The sequence below is a fragment of the Rutidosis leptorrhynchoides genome, unplaced genomic scaffold, assembly GCF_046630445.1.
Source record: "Rutidosis leptorrhynchoides isolate AG116_Rl617_1_P2 unplaced genomic scaffold, CSIRO_AGI_Rlap_v1 contig372, whole genome shotgun sequence".
NCBI lineage: Eukaryota > Viridiplantae > Streptophyta > Magnoliopsida > Asterales > Asteraceae > Rutidosis > Rutidosis leptorrhynchoides.
The window spans coordinates 41,773-63,680 of record NW_027266610.1 but is presented as its reverse complement, the minus strand read 5'-3'; the positions used below and the strand labels follow the sequence as shown (position 1 = coordinate 63,680).

The 21,908-nt window shown below is 33.3% G+C and overlaps 2 protein-coding genes and 1 pseudogene across 2 annotated transcripts; 1 reads left to right on the top strand and 2 right to left on the bottom strand.

Moving 5' to 3' along the window:
• Window positions 1-8,279: 8,279 nt before the first annotated feature.
• LOC139883240 (arogenate dehydrogenase 2, chloroplastic-like) lies at window positions 8,280-9,672 on the top strand (annotated as a pseudogene).
• A 1,144-nt stretch (window positions 9,673-10,816) lies between these two features.
• LOC139883239 (protein IQ-DOMAIN 22-like) lies at window positions 10,817-14,324 on the bottom strand. The gene is made up of 6 exons (XM_071867447.1): window positions 13,975-14,324; window positions 13,121-13,190; window positions 12,063-12,243; window positions 11,750-11,857; window positions 11,579-11,658; window positions 10,817-11,488 (listed from the first exon to the last, which is right to left on the bottom strand). The coding sequence occupies exons 1-6, from the start codon at window positions 14,322-14,324 to the stop codon at window positions 10,817-10,819; spliced, it is 1,461 nt and encodes a 486-aa protein (XP_071723548.1).
• A 2,655-nt stretch (window positions 14,325-16,979) lies between these two features.
• On the bottom strand, window positions 16,980-20,767 carry LOC139883238 (uncharacterized). Its single transcript, XM_071867446.1, has 12 exons — window positions 20,439-20,767; window positions 19,287-19,701; window positions 19,080-19,187; window positions 18,462-18,995; window positions 18,212-18,381; window positions 18,048-18,126; window positions 17,855-17,953; window positions 17,702-17,770; window positions 17,549-17,598; window positions 17,378-17,459; window positions 17,178-17,272; window positions 16,980-17,079 (listed from the first exon to the last, which is right to left on the bottom strand). Exons 1-12 carry the CDS (start codon window positions 20,765-20,767, stop codon window positions 16,980-16,982), a joined length of 2,130 nt encoding a protein of 709 aa, XP_071723547.1.
• Window positions 20,768-21,908: the final 1,141 nt, after the last annotated feature.

The window sequence follows — 21,908 nt, the reverse complement described above, 5'->3', positions numbered from 1 at the left end:
TTCTTCACTTTGGAGATGATAATCACCATCAATCTAGCGATTTTATATATACTACCTCATGTGGACAACTTTGCTGATCATATAGGAGGTTTCCTCACCGGGTTTTTAATGGGTTTCATTGTACTGCTACGTCCTTCGGTTGTATGAGAGCCGACATATTGCTGATGCTAGAACCCGATCAGCCGAGTACAAGTCGGTACCAATAAAAGGTATTTTCCAGAACTTCTGATCAAAATCTTTATAGCGACAATGAAACCCATTAGAAAACCGGAAAAGATACCCTATAGCAAATCTCTATTCGGAAAGGTTGGAACTATGAGGAAGCTTTTCCTTTTTATAAGGGATGTTTAGCAAGTTTAGGGAATTGATTTAGGAATTTACTTGCTGCACAAGTTAGGGCATCCCGATTTCTCCATATGTTTAAATTACGTACTTTCCTTTTCTCTTACTTTGTTAACCTCTCAGCTTGAATAAATTCTTCTTTAGTCCTTATATATCTTATTTGTTTAGCATTAAGTCCTTAAATATAAAATTAAGATATTTTTAATGATTTGACACTTAACATTATTTTGAAATTATGTATTAGTAATAGTAGCAGTTTTTTTTTTTATGAAAAAATAAATAAATTATTTTTAATTTTATCGAAAAATCTCGTTTAGTTATTAAAATAACATAATTTACTTTAGAGATTTATGTTTGATCTTTACTAATAAATTTAGTTGCCCCGCAAGCAAGCGCTAGTCTCGTTTTATTCTTGCAAGATTTTGACCACAAGACCTGTGTTAGGTTACTTAGGTAATATGTAGCGAGCACGTTTTTCCATTGCCATGAAGTTCCGAATTCCGTTCCACTCCAAAATTCCAATATAAAATTCTCTTTAAAATAATCCTTTCATTCACGTTTTAAACATATAAATATGCAATAGAAATAGAAAAAGAAACCAATATTCGATCTATTAATTAGGACCTTTGTGTTCTTGAGAATCTTATATTATATAGTTTTAGAGATGATATATTATGGCTGATATATAAATCCACATGCTAAAAACTTCGCCTCTTATTATAGCAGGAGGTTCTACAACCAACAATCAATAAAAATAAGACATGTAATAACTTTTAATATTTATAATTTTTATGATTAATGACGTATTTGGCTTTCGATTTTTTTTCGTATTTTTCCCTAAGAGTTTACCATTCCATCTTAAGATATAAAATAATAAAAAATAAAAAAACATTATATTTTATTATCTTATAATGATATTTAAGTTATTATACATATAAAAAAATAGCAAAATCAAATAAATCTTTAATATAAAAATAATCATTATTACATGTCATTTTACTATTGATCGTTGGTTATACAAGTTTTTCCCAATCCACATGGATGTCAAGCAACTTGCTTCCCTTGCACACAAAGTCATAAATCAAGTAATTTTTTTTTTTTTTTTAAATATAATACAAGTAAATTTAAGTATAAATCTTGTAAGTCCTTATAACTTGTGATATATGCAGAGTGATAGATGAATAAAAAATAATATCGAGCCAGCTCTCTTTCTCCGTATCTTTTAACTTGTATATTATTTAGCATTAATTTTATCACAATTTGAATATTTTCTGTAAATTTTAATTCCGATATGGCAAATTAAAAAATATTTCTATAAATTAAATAAAAGTAGAAATATGGAAAATATTTATTAATAAGGAGTTCTAAAAATAAGCATGTTAGAAATAAACATAAAAGAGAACTTGCTTTACACGCCTGATGAACATAAAGAGAACTTGCTGTTAAGAGTTGTTACCGTCTTATAGGTTTGTTGAGCATCTTATCGAGCTGTAGGCTTCTTCCCTTTTACTTGTTACTGGGTAATTTCTCTTTAACAACTCCTATTTTTCGGCATGCCCTGTTTAGATATCTGCTTGAAAACCCTAACATTGATGATTTTTTCAGATTCACGGTGGCATAAGTGATGCTGTTCAAAGGAGAGAACGGAAATTAGCACTGCAGTTGGTGCCATTATCTCAGTTGTGTGCCTACCTCCAAGTGGGATTGCGGGAACTAATCGAGCGTTGTCCAGCTCATCTGCCTCTCTTAAACTATTGTTAATAGGAATTTTACATACTCTCTGATTCTTTCAATATTTTGGTTCTTTTGAGTTTGCTTTGACATATGTGTATATATCTTGTGGTGGTTTCTTTCTTCTCTAGAGATTTGATGGATGCATGCTTTAATTCATAATAATAGCACTTTCTGGAACTTCTGTTAAAAGTTTGCAGTATTGGAAATACTTCGATTAGTGCGATTAGCTACATATTCCAAAGCAAACTCAACAGATGCAATCAAGAATATTGAAAGAAAGAAACCCTATTAACAGATTAGTTAGATTTATTGGCAAGTATTGTTGGTACGAATTACGGACGGAAGATGTTGGCGTCGACCACCACAAGATATATACACATATGTCAAAGCAAACTCAAAAGAACCAAAATATTGAAAGAACCAGAGAGTATGTAAAATTCCTATTAACAATAGTTTACGAGAGGCAGATGAGCTGGACAACGCTCGATTAGTTCCCGCAATCCCACTGGGAGGTAGGCACACAACTGAGATAATGGCACCAACTGCAGTGCTTATTTCCGTTCCCTCCTTTGAACAGCATCACTAATGCCGCCGTGAATCTGAAAAATTCATCAATATTAAACCGGCCAAGATTCCTCCATAGCAAATCCGAATTTTGGGTTTTTACCCTATTCTGACATCTTGAAACTATGACTATGAGAAGGCTTCCTTTTATAAAGAAACTGATTTAGAAATTTACTTGTTGCACAAGTTATGATGTATCCTTTTGTTTTCAGTTCGTTAACCTCTTAGATTAAGTAATTTATTTTTGTTATTAGATTGAATAAATTCTTCTTTAGTCCTTATATATATTATTTATTTAGCATTTAGTCCTTAAATATAAAACTAAGATATTTTTTATGATTTCATACTTACCATTAATTTTAAATTATGTATTAATAATAGTAGCAGTTTATTTGCGACAAAAAAGAAAAAGTCTCATTTAGCTATTAAAATAAATCATTATCCATGACTTAAATTTTAATGTCTATCTGACTTAGTTTAATTAAAAAATTCTACGGTGCGACTCGATTTTTCATTGCCCCCCAAACGTTAAGATCTTGGCTCTGCTCTTGCCAACATCTGAACTAGATCAAATCATTAAAAATTCTCGCAGTTGGCTTTTTTTACTTAGATGCTGCAATTCTCCAAACAAAATGCCTAGTCTATTCTCCAATGAAAACAGACTTCTAAATATTTAGTCTCATTTGTTTTTTTTGGTAGACACGAGTAGGAAGTAGTTGATAGAATTAAGTAATAACCTTTCAGATCATATCCCATTAGTGCTTGATTTATTTTGACATATGTCGGCAAGAAACAAGTCCATTGCTTCTTTTAATCGTTGTAAAGAAAGACAGCATCGTTTAATGCAAATTATTTTATCAAGAAATAATCTACATCACTAAATTGTACGATAATAATATTTTCGGCATCATTAACTAAGACCAGATTTGTATCCAAATACATAGTATTAGTCATGGCTAGCCACAAACAGAGAAATCAAAACTGATTGTAGTCTTCAAATTAATCTACATATAGTACGGCTTGACAAAAGTTTATATGTATGTCTTCTGCCCAAGAAGTAGAAACTTGCTTCACAAGAGTGTGATAAAATCTTCTCTTTGCAATTGATTCTTGCAACAAACTGAAACAACAATTTGAAGATGATTGATGCTGGAACTTGATCAAATCATACCAAGATGCACTTCTGGAATTAAACAAACATTGATCTGGTATTAAAACTAAAATTATCTGGACAAATTAAAAGTAGGGGATATATTACCTTTTATGACAGTTTTGCCTAGAAGAATTTGTGTATTATTGTTTCTTTCATCGTTTTGTAGGCTGACGCACTCTTCACTTTGGTGATGATCATAATCACCATCAATCTAGCGATTTTATATATACTACCTCATGTCATGTGGACAACTTTGCCGATCATATAGGAGATTTCCTCACTGGATTTCTGATGGGTTTCATTGTACTGCTACGTCCTAATGTATTTTCCAGAACTTCTGATCCTAAATCTCTATAGCGACAATGAAATCCAGGAGAAAACCGGCGAAGATACCCTAGCAAATCTCTATTCGGAAAGCTTGGAACTATGAGGAAGCTTTTCCTTTTATAAGGGATGCTTAGCAAGTTAAATTAGGGAATTGATTTAGGAATTTACTTGCTGCACAAGTTAGGGCATCCCGATTTCTCCATATGTTTAAATTACTTTCTTTTTCATTTTTATTTTGTTAACCTCTGAGATTTAATAACTTCTTCTTTAGTCCTTATATATTATTATTTTTAGCTTTAAGTCCTTAAATATAAAAAGACATTTTTAATGATTTGATACTTAACATTATTTTGAAATTATGTATTTGTAATAGTAGCAGTTTATTTTTTATGATTTTTTTTTAATTTTATAGAAAAATCTTATTTAGTTATTAAAAAAATAATTTACTTTATAGATTTATATTTGATCTTTACTAATAATTTACTTGCCCCGGAAGCAAGCGCTAGTCTCTACGTTATATTCTTCCAAGATTTTGACCACAAGACGTGTGTTAGGTAATATGTAGTGAGCAAGTTTTTCCATTGCCATGAAGTTTCGACTTCCGTTCTCTTTAAAATAATCCTTTCATTAATTCATTTATCAACACATTCATTCACGTTTTACACATATAAACAGAAAAAGAAACCAAGATTCGATCTATTAGGACGTTTGTGTTCTTGAGAATCTTATATTACTTCTCTCGTATCAAATTAGATTCTAATATAAATATAATTTTTTATTTTAAATTAGATGCAAATTTTGACAAGTTTAAAGCAAATTGCTTCCGTAGCTAGCACATGTACAAAATATAAATCAAGTAAATTTAATTATAAATATTGTAAGTCCTTATAACTTATGATATATACAGAGTGATATATGAATTAAAAAAGAATATCGAGCCAGCTCTCTTTCTCCATATCTTTTAACTTGTATATTATTTAGCATAATTAATTTTATCAAAATTTAACATTTTTTTGTAAATTTCAATTCCGATATGAAAATTATAAAATATATCTATAAATTAAATAAAAATAAAAATATTAAAAATATTTATTACTATCTTCGTCTTAAAATAGATGCAAACTTTTACATGCAATTTACATTAAAAATTTGCATCTATTTTAAAACGAATGGAGTAATAAGGAGTTCTAAGAAATAAAAAAATAAGCATGTTAGAAATAAACATAAAAGAGAACTAGCTTTAGACGCCTGATGGTGGTGGTCGCACAATATAGAAGAGCAATTTTAACCATTTAAACATATTTTACACATAAGCCTCGTTAAGTACTACCTTCGTACGTCACATAAACAAGAAAACAATAGAAATACAACATATTTTCATTTAAATTAATCATAAAAATTATCATTTTTGAGACAAAATAAAAAGTCTAAAAAATATGTGTGTATATATATATGAAGAGACGGAGGGAATAATATTTTGGTTTCCACGTAACTCTCTCATCCTTTTTAGAAAAAATCGTTTCAAAAACTCTGTTCGACTGTATTTTGAGAGCGGGTATGGCAGCCTTTTTCGGGTGCATCATAGTCTACGCTCAAACCATCCAAAATTGCAGACGTAGTAGGAAAATGAAACCCGTCAATATTCCTAATAGGCTTCGTTCTCCTGCTACATCCGCGATTTGGTTGGTGCCATTACATCAATTCCTAAAGTCTTATTTTGTGCCTGGCAAGTGTATTTGGTACGAAATAGTGTCGAACCAACCAACTACCAAAACGGAAATATCAAATACGGCTGTTTACGCCTATAAAGCAAAACGGATATTTTCGGACCTCCCGGAGGCAGAGGTAGAGCAAGGAAGCTAGGGTTTTTTGTTGTGTGTTTCTTTGTCTTCGAAAGAATCCCTATTTTAGGAGTTTTTAATTACTTGCCAGAACTCATGATTAACAAAAACAGAAGAAATATCAATGCAAAGTAGTATTTCCTACGAAGTCAATTATAATCAGATCCAACTCTATTGCACTCTGTTAGTTAGCATTAGTATTTAACAATTTTGAGTTATTGACACAACTTGATTAAGTAAAAACGGATTTTCACAATCTAATACACTAATTAGATTTTCACTTCCTAAAACATGGATTTCCAGATTCTCACTACCTAAGAAAACAGCACATGATATTAAAAATGGTAAAATCATATAAATTAAAATATGGCTTGTATATATAGTTTTGGATAAATGTTGTCTAAAAGGTTTAGAAAGTAATCAACACAACACAAAGCAACTTGGCTTAACACCTTTGATAAGCAAATTCCCTCCCAAAACTTCAATATACAGTACTGTTGAGAGCACAAAATGCTAATTTACTGGCTGATACAATTAAGAGGTAGACAATTGAAATGTGATACAGTTTTCCTACATGTGTTTTTAACTGTTAAAATTATAAACAAATTTATATCGGATTCACAAATCTCGTATAAATTGCACAAAACAGGAAGGCCAGTTGTCTTCAGATTTCTCCGGATTCTTCATATGACAACAAAAGTTTCTGACGGGCACTCAGACAGACTTCGTTCGTAAAAGGGAAGCTTGTCTGGCACGGCCATGATTATTCAATCAAGCAAAGCATGCTTGATGCTCAAGTCAGAGGAAATCCATCTTTACCTAATCAAGTTGTGTCAATAATTGACAAAAAGTCAAAATGTTTAGTTGGTAGGAAAATTGTTGAATACTAATGCTAACTAAAAGAGTACAACGGAGTTAGATCTGATTATAATCGACTTTCTATAGGAAATACTACCCTGATTCGATATTTCCTCTGTATTTATGTAATAAGGGACAGAGTTAAGCCTATGCCCTACCCAATTTTTGAAAAAAAAGATTAAATTTAGTGTTATTGTATATTTGTTTGTCCAGTTAAGTTACTAAAAGAGAGCTGGCCGAGTGGTTTATGTGTTACATTTAAGACGCATTTTTTTATGCTAAAATTAGCATAAGTAAATTTGCCCTATTCAAGATTTAATTAGCAAAAGTAACTTCGTCCCTGGATCGATTCTTCTCTTGGCAGCGTGGAGAGCGAGAGCGTCAGCGTCCCTAACTCTCACGGCGGGAGCGAGAGCGAGAGCGTCGATACCGGTGGCTCTTAGAGGAAGGGGACGAGGCCATATTGCGCTAGAAAGAACTTGCATTGACACCCACTTCACGAATGCAGGATTGTACGATCTTATATCACAAATCGCCTTTCATTTTCTAACAAAAATAAATATCTACATACATATATTTCCAACCAAACATTAAAAGTGCAAGTAAAAATGCATCTTTAATTTTTCCAGCGACTTAAATGGTACGGTAAAATGACATCTTCAACTTATATGGACGATGCTTTCTCTAAAAAGTTAAAAAAATATGAAGAAAAAAACACTTAATTTTGATTTTCCACTATTACCTTAGTTGGTGCACAATTTCCCCAAGCTTATCGATGATGTTTGTAACTATCCAAATCAACTATGACAACACCAAATGATTGGTTCGATAATTTCGCGTTTATTATAGGAGTCGGATCGAATTGATCAACTTGATTTCAAAATCAACACTTTAATGCTCAGTTCACAATGTTTGTGATTTCAATAATCAAATCAACGAGTTGGCCTGGTAAGTTTACTTATTTTATATAGGAATACACTACAATGGCAATTCATGGAACCGAAATAATTATAATTTCACAATGAATTCCACAATGTTGGGTTTTGTTATCCAAATGTTCACGCCACAAACTGGAAGCCTCTTAACCTAATAAGATTAGTGTTTCCAATTCATTTTATTATCTCCCTCTTAACTTCTTATAATGAGGAGCTATCATTTTTAATATAATAGAAACCTATAATATAAAATTTTATACATACTATAGATATGAAAAATATTTACATATTTATGGTGCCTACCCCACTGTCATTTTGTCACTTCTCACTCAAATCGTCAAACTTCGCAAACTCGTTAGATTCAGTATTGTCTCCTTGGCCACCAATGATGAAATCAAACTATCTAATGACAATAAATTCCTCGAAATTTTCATCATTGGCTTCGAGAACTTCGGCCAACTCTTAGCCTTCTTCCTTGTGATCGCATTTACTTCCCTATGCACCAGCATTTTGGCCAAACGTTGTATGGATGCAAATGATCAAATTAGAAGCAATCGTGATATTGCTAGATTTGCATACGACAAGAAGTTTAGAATCTTCGTCATGATCATGATGAACATAGAGCTGTATCTGGTTGCACTAGAACTTTTGATCCTAAAAGGTGACTTTACGGTGAAGATCGGCTCTCTTGCTATCAACGGAAAAAACACATTTCTTTTGATCACGACCGGTGTATTCGTACTATAGATATAAAAGATATATACATATCTATGGCGCCTTCCCCACTGTCATTTTGTCACACCTCACCCAAATCGTCAAACTTTGCAAACTCGTTAGATTCAGTATTGTCTCCTTGGCCGCCAATGATGAAAACAAACTATCTAATGACAATAAATTCCTCGAAATTTTCATCATTGGCTTTGAGAACTCCGGCCAACTCTTGGCCAAAAAGTTCCTCGGTCACAACTACACCCTCCTCGCAGACTCTCGCACCGACTATTCCTCGGTCGCTTATTCTCTCAGCATTAATTTCTCTGCATGATGCGGATGACATCTTCCACAAATATTCGGACGTAGTTTTGTTGTCGACTTCAATTGTATCAACCCAGCAAGTTATGCTCTCTCTCCCGTTACAAAGTTTAAAAAGAAATACCCTTTTTGTTGACGTGCTATCCGTTAAAAGAATATCCACGGAGTTTTTTTATTCAACATCTGCCGCTTGAAGTCGATATATTATGTACACATCCGATGTTTGGTCCGGACAGTGGCAAGGACTCTTGAGCTGGTCTCCGTTTCGTGTACAATAAGGTTAGCATGGGTAATCAGAGTGATAGAATTGCGATGTCGAAATCATGGTGGAGATCACCTGTGCGGAACATGACCTTCATGCAACAAGGTCACAATTTGTCGCCCACAACAATTGAGAGGCTTCTGGAGAGGGTTGGGTTAGAATCATCTCCGATCGATACTAAAGGGTATGAATCGTTATTGGATTTGGTTGAGAAGACCAGGAGGGAACGTTTAGATTTATGCCATGGTTTGTTTATGTACAATAAGAATTCTTTAGAGCAATTAGAGGGACTAGATTTGGCCTTTGAGGTTAAAAAAACTATGCATCTTCTTCATCGTTAGGAGGAAGATTTATGATGCAAAGTTGTTGTGCTCTCTGTATTACATTTGGTTTTTCTTGTACTCTTGTTCCCAAAGGTTGTAACTTGTTAGGCAAATGTGTATTATATTTGGACTCTATTAGTCTTGTACAAAATAGAGTAATTTTCATTCTTTTTTTTTTTTTTCACACGATCTCTCTCACTTTTAGACTAAAAATGGTTCTTTATGGGCAGTGTTGTGGGAGAAGGAAGCACGGCTCACATTGGCTCTAATCGGCCAAGAAGCGATTAACCCTCCTCTGACTTGAGCATCAAGCATGCTCTGCTTGATTGAATTATCATGGCCGTGCCAAGCAAGCTTCCCTTTTATGGATGAAGTCTGTCCTTTTTGTTCTCATATGAAGAATCCAGAGAAATCTGACGACAACTGGCCTCCCTTTTTTGTGCAATTTATACGAGATTTGTGAATCCGATATAAATTTGTTCATTATTTTAACAGTTAAAAGGACATGTAGGAAAACTGTATCACATTTCAATTGTCTACTTCTTAATTGTATCAGCCAGTAAATTAGCATTTTGTGCTCTCAACTGTAATGTATACTGTAGTTTTGGGAAGGAATTTGCTTACCAAAGCTGTAAATCAACTAAACCAAGTTGTTTTGTTTTGATAATCTTTTGAACCACAGTACTTGTTCAAAACTATATACAAGCCATATTCATTTATATAACTTTACCAATTTAATATCATGTGATGTTGTCCAAGGTAACAATAACAAGAAATGAATTGCGAAATTTATATCACATCAGATATACAAATGTATATGCTCAATTAAAGCAGCCATGAAATGTTGCTAGCACTAGTAGTAGGTCTCACCACCGTATCTGTAATTAAAATTTCATTTGTGTTCTTGAGAATCTTAAAATTGGACATATAATCTTCAAAAAAAATTGGACTTGTATAGTTTTTTAGAGATGATATTATTGTAATTTTAATATTTTCTGTAGATTTTAATTCCTCATTACTTATGCTTCCTTCCAAACAAACAAAAGTCGATTGATTTAACTTAACTCTATTTTACTCTACCCTACTCCACTTAACCCTATTCTAATGAACCTTACTTAACTCTCAACCAAACAAAGCCTTACACTATTATATACTATTAGTGGAGTAGTAGACCACCATTAGTCCTTTCTTTCAAGGTTACTAGTATTAGTCCTTAGAATCAATGGGGACGATGTTGCCAAGTCTTAATAGCATAAATTGCATTACTGCACTTTTAAACTTACACAACACATAAAACTAAACCCACACATTTAACTACTTAGAATTCGTAGAACAGTTAATATAGAACAAGAAAGATAACAGTAAATGTCCCAAGTTAGTTTTTTTTACTTAGATGCTGCAATTCTCCAAACAAAATGCCCACTCAATTCTCCAATGGGAATAGACTTTTAAAATCTGTATCCCATAGACATTCCCATCCTGTCCAAACGACCAGATCCAGGATATGCTTTATTTGTGAAGTTCGAATGGAGAGCAGAGATCCTGTGAGCATTAGCTCTCGACTCACCAAATCCATAAACTGAACTCCTTTTCGTTGAAAAGGATCTTTCATATTGAGGTCTTTGTTTGGGAGCACTGATAGACCTAACCTTGGCTCGAGAAGACTGTGTATAAGACATATAATTCGGATGGTCAGAGTAGCCACTGAGGAAGCCATCGCTCTTAGTCGGAGTAAAAGGGCTTCTCCTCGAACTCGAGGCTGAATAGAACTGTGGACTGTTATCGGCTGTGCAAAAAGGGCTTTCATCGACCACATTACTGAATTTCAACGGTTTTACGAAATCGACCTCGCACGAGTACGAACTAAAGTCGGTTTTCCGACCACCGGAATCTTTAGAAGTAGACCATCTGTTGTTATACTGGTCAAAACCATGAGTTAGAGGAGTAGAGTGAAACATATTGACCACGTCGATTTCTAAGATTTTATCGGTCTCGTCATCATCCGGAAGGCCAAATCCAACGGAGCGTAGATCACGTGATTGTTCGTCTAACCAATTGCAACCTGATTGTACCTTGTCCTGATCTTGAACTGCCCTTCCTCTTGATTTTGACATATTTCTCTGCATTTTGTTGTGAATTTTAGCAATAAGCATTTTGTACACTTTTCAAACAAGACGACTGAAGTAATGAAAATTTACAAAACATTATACCTTGAGCATGGATAAGGGCTGTTCATATTTTACACTCCTGGATCGTGATCGATGTTCAATCTTTTCAGGGTTGGTGGGCCCTGCATGTACTCAAAAGATTAGTATATGAAATAAATCATGACATTTTTTTTCAAGAACAGAAAATGCCTCAAATTCATTGCAGAAAGATACTATTCTTTAGTCGTGATGATAAGTTGACAACTAATAGTACTAGATAAATTTCACTATCTACATAGTATTTCGGTTGGAAATCATCTACTGCAACTAACAAATTGATCTCTGATAAAAAAAAAGTAATCAACAGCAATGCAGAAACAAAAGTTGTACAGAGTCATAAAGAAAAGAAGCCCCACATTAACATAAAGCATTGAAATGAAACTTAAGCCTCCCAAGAAAAATTCAACATGGATAAAAATTTCAAAACATTGGCGGGAAAATAGATAAATGAATTTAGTTTCACTCACAGGTTGGTGAGAAACAGAACCCTTGCTGCTGGATTGAGAAGATTCCGAATTTTGGGAACGTCCAACACGAGCTCGTGCTTGAGCTCGAGCACATGCTTGTAACTGTTTCATCCATGTAGCCGTTTGTTTTCTATCAATGTGACCTCTTACAATTGCTTGAAGCCTTACTAATCCTCTAAGTGCTCGTAATGCTTTCTTTGCCTTCAATACATTAATTAATTGTAAATAACACTTAAGAAATACTTAATTGTAAATAACACTTAAGAAATACTACTCCGTCTTCAAATAAATTGCGCTCATTCATGGAGTACTAGTTATTTCAATAAGGCGCCAAAGCATCTGAATTGAATAGTTTGTGTACAAACAACAATATACAATTTTTTAATATTTTTGAAGTGCAAATATATTTCATTCCAAATCGCTTAAAGCTACAAGGTTACGGGATAAGGGTAGATTGACTTTCTCAATGCGATTAAAGATTTGCTAACGAGTGAGCTGAGACACTTACCCCCTTGTCTAGCGAAAGTAAATGTGCAGTTAGACAAAAAACTTGAAATCCTCCCTAATGTTGTCTACACAAGTATGGCAACAATAAACAATACCAGTAGTATTATGCGTAGTATTCAAAATACCAAAGGCGCCTGAATTGAATAGTTTACCAATCTGAAAACCTAACACCTAATAATAATACTATACTAGTAGTATATTATGAAATGAGAAAAAGTCTGACAGATAGACAAGGACATTTCACTGGCCACCCTATAGAAATAGATAAGACCAACTCGAAAAGTACTCCTTCCGTCCCAAATTAGATGATAATTTAATAAATTTCACATAAATTAATAAAATATATTTTTTAATTTATTGTCCAACATAATTGTGATTATATAGACTAAAAAATTCTTATAAAAATATGTGGATGAAGATTGTGAAATTGATGAGGAAGAATATATGAGAAATATAAAAATAAAAATGGTGAGAATATAATGAAAAAATAATTAATATTTTTTAAATTCATCAAAATTACATCTAATTTAAAACAAAACATTATATCTAATTTGCAACAAAAGAAGTATACGTGAAATAGAACTCCATTAACAGTACCTCCCTTCTGAATCTCAACTACTATAAACCCCAAATTTAAATATCTTATAAAAAGTCATAGAGACAGACACAAACCATCAACAAATCTTTTGTCTTTGAAGTTTGGACCCACACACAAAACCCATATGCCTGAACCAGACTTCCATTTACCCAGACCCAATTGACTTGGTCATCTAACAATTATCTCATCTCATTACAAATCCCTAAACTCTGATTTAGGGATTGTCCTTTTTTTCTACAAATCTAAATAAATCTAACCAAAGCCCACTAAAAATGAACATTCTCCAAAGAAGAAAAGACAATAGAACCCAACATTAATGGAAACAACATTATTATTATAACTATTATTCTGACTGGTAGCACAGAATACTAAGAATTTAAACCTCATTAATGGAGTTGAAAACGCCATGACAAAGAAAATGGAAGCAACGCGAACAGTGCAGGATAGCGTCAGCCCATTAAGGTCTACGCGGTTTCTTAGGTTTGGGTGCGCAATGCGCCACCATCGCCACTCGCTTTCATTTCAATAATGGAGGGAACAATGGAAGGGGATAATCTTAGAAAAACGACGCGTAGGTGACTTTCTTATTTCCTTTTCTGTGATAGAAAACTATTTTGTTTTTATCTATGGTGTCGTTAATTAAATGGAACAAAAAACAGAGACGAGGAGGAAGACGACGAGACACGTGTCATTTTCTTCAGTTAATTACGCAATTTGTCTTCTAATTAACAAATGGAAAAAATAGTAACGAACCAGATATCCTCGAAATGCAGATTGTATTTTGATAGCAGCAGTGATTTGTCTTTCGTCTCTAATTCCATTTCTACCCTTCGACGACGTCAGCCTGACCACCACCGCGGCGGCCCTGAGCAGCAGCAACCGCCGCATCGGCCACCGCAGCCGTCGCCGCGGCAACGGCAACCGCTCGCTGATTCTGATCATTCTCCTCCTCGTCGTCGACTTCTAAATCTACCCGGTAATAATTAGTGTTTGATGACGTGGCAGAATTTGCCGAAATTGGGGTCTGTTTGGATGTGAGGATAGCGGTATCCTTTTGACGGTAGGATTTGCCGAAGCTCCATCTTCGGGTTGGTTTATTATTATTCTCTTTCTCGGTGGTTGATTGTTTGGGTTTGAGATTAAGAAGAGAACGGAACCATCTAGAAGCTTTTCCCATTTCTGAGAGACAAAATGGAAATTGATGAGAAAAGAATTAGCTATGGAGTATTTGAGTTTCAGAGAGAGTGTGGGAATTATAAAGGGCGGAGAATATAAACAGGCAATGGTTTAGTTGTAAATTTATGCATGTCATTGTTTTGTGTCGTCACGTATTTATAATGTATTCATACGTGTGTTCGTGGGGTATCTCTAAATCCACGAGACAAATTGCTAATGGCACGGAGATTTAATTACATTCACGGTTTTGCCCTTCGTCTACTGAAAATACATTCATTAGACGTAGGGGCAAAAAAATGAACTTAAATAAAATTCTCGTGACTTTAGCAATGACTGGGACTCTTCCATTTCCTTTTCTCATCCACTCTCATTTAAAAGCGCGTGTTCCTAACTTCCTATCCGTATATATGCTCCGTAGTTACTTAGTAGAACCTTCGATATGTACTGTATCGTTTGGGTTAGTTAGCCAAACCGAACATGGATTTATTGGAATTGGTCTGGTCACATTCTGATTCGGTTTAGTTAACTTCCAATTAACTAACATTCAATCTCCTCTGAACTATCATGTGTCTCTAGAATTTCGACCGATTAACCAACTTTTTTCAGTAAAATTGTACTAATTTTTAGTTATTAAATTTTAAAAAAATAATAATATAAATGACGAAAATTGAAATGGTTTGAATTGTTTACTTCCGGTTCAATTCATTTTGAAGTCGACCCGATTTAATTTGGTTCGTATTGGAGAAGCTCACTTGTTAAATCCTTGTTTGGATATACCAAAGAAACCAAATTTTAGGCGGTTCATGTTTTTTTTTTTTTTTTTAATAGCGATTAGGCCTGGGTGGGTTGTGTTACCTTGAAAGACAAGCTAACCTGCATACTTTGCAGAGTCGATAAGACCTTTTCTGCCCTTTTCAAAGAGATCTCTTATCACATCAGAGACAGAGCACAGCCTAAATATCAAGACTTGGCTGTTTTTTGACAGAGATTCGATTAATTAACTTAAAAAATTGACTGATTCATTCTTTATTTTATTTTTAATTTTGATTAAAGTTATTTTGGAATTATTTCTTAAAACTATTTTCTTAGTTTTGTTGCTCCTACTTGGCCACATTGATCATACACCATCGTCGCCGTACTGATTCTAACACGTGGCAGACAAGAGTTTTGTTGGGACCTACGTGGAATTTAGTAGCCTATCTACTACTATTATAATTATACTTGTGCTGACGTGGAATTGAGAGGGACTTTTGTTCAACAAAATACGACCCTTAATTCACTATGTTCACATTTAATTTGACGACTGGAATAGGTCAACATATGAACAGTGAGTCAACGTTTCCTGAGTTTGATTGCACTCGTGCGTGGAATTTCAAGTGATTAAAATAGTTCGGACTTCGTATCACAAAATCAAAAATAAGAGATTTTGAGTAATTTTTTTTTTAATTAAAGATTTGGAGTAATTTCTAATGTGTTAAATAAACAAGACTATGAATGTACATGTGAAACTCGCCGGTGGACACGAATAAATTCGGCCATTATATCTTAATAATAATTTTTTTCTCTTTTATAAAATATATATAAAAAAAAATGAATGTACATGTGAGAAATGTCTAGGGGTCGTTGGAGCATGAATGCATGATATCTTGTTAAGTAACCATGTTAATGAAAATAACATCAGTGAACAAGACATTGCATTATTAATTGTTAGGTAGGTAAATATATACAAAAACATCTTTGTCATTGCATCACACGAATTTACCAAAATTGAATACACAAAACTGCAACTCTATTTAAACAGCATCATTATCTATTTGTTCAGGGTCTGTTTGAAATTTGTGGGGTCTCTTTAAAAGTCACCACGATCGTATAATTATTAGAATTTTCGAAACACATCCTTAGTTAGAAAGCATGCATAAACTAGACTATGGATTGGCCTAAATTGATTCTGGTCTTGTGGTTCGGAAAATAATTCTACTCAGAAGAACTCCAAACACTGAGATTAATATTCCATCTAGATATTGTATTTATATAATTATTATTAGTTTGTTATATATTTTTAGTTAAACTCTATTAATATTATAATTTTTAGTTTTTTTCCTCTCGTGCATAATATTTTACATACATTTAAACATTTTTTAATATAGATTATACAAGAATTTATATGATCCATCTAGATATTTTATATAATCAATTCCCGTCCAAGTTCCTTGTGATATTTAAGTAGTACAAGAGGAGAAAGCTTGTACAATAGCATCGCTCAACAAGGATTACATTTTTTTTCTTTTTGAATACTGCTCAACAAGGATTACATAAGGATGCTTTCGTTGCGTGGCAAAAAATACACCTTTTGAAGTTACATGGAGCAAGACGAAACACGTTCTAGACACATAACAAACCCAACATAACTGGATGCAATTTCCATCACAAAATTTCAGGCTACTTTATTTACACTTTCATTTATTATGAGCAAAACTATTTCACATCTTGATCAAGCTCAAAAGCTTCAATCCTCTTTCGGATTTTGTCAAAACGAACAGAAGGCTAGACCAGGTATTGTCTGTGTGCTTAACTAACCTCTAAATTAAACTACATTTTATCATGTAACTAGCCAAACCTTTCTTTCATTAACCGCATATAGATATTATCATAAACTTTAAACAGTGGGACTTCTGAGAATTGCAGCTGTTCTACTGTTAACTAAATCCCCCATTCTTTGGATTATTTCTTCGAACGATGGTCGCTCTGCTGGATCACTGTTCAATTGATTACGGAACAATTATTTCAGATTTTCAGCTTCAAGCACATTATTATACATACATTACATGAATTAGTATGTCACTGAAATGAGTACCTTTTCCAACAATCTCGGATAATGTCTGATATTTGGGGGTCAACCTTTTCTGGTATATCTAATCTTCTGTCCATGAAGCCTACTACTCCAACAACCTAACGACAACACAAAAAATTTCATATATAGCATTTGGCTTGACATGTATAAGCTTTTGTTAGCATTTGTTTCTATTGTTTGTAAGTATTTAATTTAAAGCGGACCTGTAAGGAGTTTAGATTGTTCCATGGAACGGAAACAGTCATCAATTCCCAGAGGATGACACCAAAGCTGAATATGTCTGACCTGTTTAGAATTCATCAAGGGTTAACTAATCGATCGGCAAAAAAATAAAATTTAATGATGATGGTTTGAAGTTATGTTCTAGGAATTACTTCTCATTTGATGGTTCATTTCGAAGAACTTCAGGGGCCATCCATTGAGGCTACAATCAAGAAATCAATTAATAACTCAAATATAGGAATACAAAATATAACCAATTAGTAGTATAAATTGAAATCTAGCTGAAAGGAAAAAAAGATGATTACTGTTCCTCTCCCGGATTTCGCAGAAAGAAAAGTTATATTCTTCCACCTTGAAAGTCCGAAGTCTCCAACCTGATACAAACATCAAAGAATTGTCCACTTTCAATAATTTACGAAAACTTGTTGGAGGGATAACTAAAACTGGCATAGTTTTACCTTGACATTCCAGTTTTTATCAACAAGGAGATTGGAAGATTTTAGGTCTCTATGTACTATCGGAGGTTTTCTATTGTGTAGATAATTCATGCCTCTAGCCTGAAATGTAACCACAAAACGAGAGAGAGCAGGCATAAAAATCCACAGGCATCAAAATTCTTGATTGAGAAAAATACTAAGAAAATGAACTTACAACATCAATAGCCATCTTGATTCGTTTTCTAAAATCTAATGCCTGGTTGTTCTTGTGGAGTGTTTTAAAAAGGCTTCCCCTGTTCCCAAAATTTTTTAAGGAATAAGCAATTAGCCAATTTTAAGCTTTGGAACAGGGAAATATTTAACAATTTATATGTATACCTGGGTAAGAACTCAGTGACAATGGCAAGTCGATCTTGTGAATAGACAGCTCCCATGAAGAGAAGCACATTTGGATGTCTGAGTTTCTTCATTATAGTTATCTCTTTCTTGAAATCTTCTAAAGTGCCTTCTGTGTATGCTTTCTGTAAGTAAAGCTTTACCGCAACATCCTGGATTGTAGGCCAAAAAAATAAAAATAACTTGACAAGTTCATCAAGTAACTTATCTAAAAAGAAATTAAGAAACTCACCGTGCCCTTCCAAAGTCCTCTATAAACAACAGCAAATGAACCTTGTCCAACCTCTTCCCCTAACTTTAGATGGTCCCATTGAATCTCACAATCCCCCGTTGAGCTGGAAGTTTCTTCTTTGCTTGATGAACTTTCTTGGCTTCCACTCTCTCCAATGCTCGAAAACGTTTTACCCTCTGACTGATCTTTATCTCCTACTCCTTTTTCTTCTATCTCTAAAACCTCGGCTCGTGGAACTTTCTGTAAATCCATCAAGTTATCAGCATCTGCCATCGGGAAGTCGAATCTTGAAATGAGTTTTCCAGGTCTCGGTAATCCAGAACATTGATTATGGGAGTCCTTGAAAGAGTAAGCACTTCTATCTTTATTTTTTGAAGATGAAAACTTCAGACCAGGTATAAATGGATAATAATAATCATTTGGAATCTCTGGTGAAGTACAAAATCCGCCATTTTCTTGAAAACCCTCATGATCTTCCTTCTCACTACTGTTTCCATTTCCCATGATATTAAGCTTTGCAAACACCCTTGCTGCCTATCATTATATTCAAGCTTTGTTAATCTTTACTAATATTATACTAGAAGCAAGCAGAGAATAGTCAGTACAAGTGAGACTCACCAGTTTACCAGGTTTCTCGAATTTTGTATTTTCTACACATTTTGTAGAATTATCATCTCTGTCCCCACAATTGTCATCCTCATGTTTCCGAGACAAAAACTTGGAGGCCTAAATTTATCGAGCATGAGAAATTTGTAATTCTAACACATTTTCAGACTGATAGAATTAAAACATGAAATGGAAGAAAACTACAATACATAATTATACCAGATTCGAAACAGATGAAGCAATTTGTGGCACGTGGGTAATCTGAGGACGTGGTGGATGCCATTGGATCTTGTTGGAGTTATTAGAAAAAGTAGCATTTGCTCTGTTACGATTTTGAATTTTTCTCATTTGTTCGGAATTTATATTATTGAAAACAGCAGCATCAGATGAAACGGTGATGATTCCGGCAAGCTCACCCCCTTCGTATAGTGGACTTTTGGTCACCAGTGCCATGAACATTTGACCGGATCTCTTCCTCAAAGGAAACTGGCCAGCCCATTCTTTTCCTGATCGTATCCTTTCCATGATTTTGTTCAGAGGTCCATACAATTCCTCTGCTACAAGAAGTTCAAAACCATTTTGTCCTAGAGCTTCATGGCTCTTCCAACCAAAGAGAAGCTCAGCAGAACGATTCCTGTCACAATTATCAAATCCTAGCAATTTAATAGGACGAAAAAACTAACGAGTACTGAAATCTTTAAACTTGTATCGTGAATTTCACGACTTACAACTTCAGATAATATTCTTACAAAATATCATTTGGACAGAAAATATAAATCTAGATTGAAAACAAGACAACACCTAACAAAATTGCAAGAACCAAATATTTTTGTACTAGGTAATAATGAGATTTCACTAACCCCAAATCTAGATTTATGTGATTCAATTATATAACGTTTTTTAACAATCATCAACATGAATGGATAGTACTTATGTATCATCATCATATAGTTAAATACTTAATCACAATCAATGAAATTTCTTGAAGTTGCACTAGATTAACTCAAATGCTATTCATATTAGCTGATATTTACACCTCATTGTAGTATCAGATAACACTTCAAACCCAAGTAAACCTGTTCCAAGACTAAATTCCCATTTTCATGCTCAAATTATAAGCTCGATCTGTCTTTCTTCTTGTAATTAATTGTTACTATAAACTAAAGCTATGCAAAAACTCAAATTCAGATTAAGCTAATAGTCAACATGTAATTAAGTACCAATCAAATTCAGATTAACCATCAGTTGCAAGCAACTGTTCCATTACAAAGTAAAAAAAAAAAAAAAGCTCAAGAAAGCAAATAATTAGACTTTATTATTGCAATATACAATATATAAAATATAACTGTGTTATATTATATAGGTACATACCAATAGACGATCTCCCCAGAAGAAGCAGAGCAAACATGCAGCGCATGACCCAAATACTCCAATATACTCCGAAAAGGAGTCCCCGCCGCAAAGAATCCAGGAATACAGCCACCTTCGGCGCCGGAATAATCCAAATCGTCGTCCTCGTCGTCAACTATTACCTTTTTCTTGATATTATTATTATAATAATAATTACTATTAGTACTAGTATTATTATTTCCTTTCGCTATCCCATCGAACTCCTTTCTTAGCTTTGCCTGACTAGCCTCCAAACTCCGGCACCGATCCACCAATATTTTGTAGATTGTATCTCCGTCGACGGTGGCCATTTTATTAGTTTGACGACGGCCGGTCGCAGTTGTGGGGGGACAATGCGCATTTTTCCTTTTTTATTGGCTGTCCAAGAACTAAATATAGTTTTCTAGTATTGTTTATTACAAGGTGGTGGTCACTATTTTCAACTTAACATTTTAAAATACATAGGATAGGATTGTTCAAAATTTGTCAAACATTAAATATATTTTCCATAAATTTAATTTAAATTTTATTTTATTTTATTTTATTTTATACATTTAATGATTCAATTAATATAACTAAATTTAAACTTCAAAAAGAAAATTGTTTATAAATAATCAACATTTAATGAGTCAACTAATATAACTAATGTAGTATTAATATTGTCCGTTCCTTTTTCGTTTAATTTCGACTTCTCAATTTAATTATGATTTTAAATGATTAAATGAGATAGTGGATAGTTGATCTATAATTAAAATATGTTATAATAATTTGAAAATGTAGAGTATTATAATATGATTAAATATTAATTATAATAAAATAAAAAATATAATATAGTATAGTATAAAAATTGATTAATTTAATTATAATTATAAAATATGTGAATTAAAAAATATTTGAATTAAAGTAAATCGAAATAAATGAAGAGGAGATGAGTCGAAATTAATCGAAACGAAAAAAATAAAAAAAAAAATGAAACTATCATAAGATTAATTTCGCTCCACCAGTTGACGAACGAAACGTGGGGAAGCGTCCACATAACACTATATCGTTTTTTTTTTTTATCTCAAATTAATTATAAATTTTCACATATAAATTTCGTCGTAAACATTTGTGATTGAGGTAATATTATTTAAGAACCGTTCGAGTCTTCAAAAGCTTAACATTATGTCAGCACGCATAATTATTATTTTAATTATTATAGAAGTTTGGGCTTTATTGTAACACTAAAAATTGTATGATACACGTGTCGATGAAGGCAAATGGCAGCTATTGCATGGCGGACAGGTGTAAAAATGGGGACTGAGCTAAAACAACTTGCAATTTCTGAAAGAGAAGTTTATTTTGTTATTAAAATAAAGAAAAAATAATCATTTGATTTCTGTTTTAAATATGTTCGAATTGTTTTCGTCCATCTAAATATAAATCGAATTAAATGGTCATTTAAACGTTAAT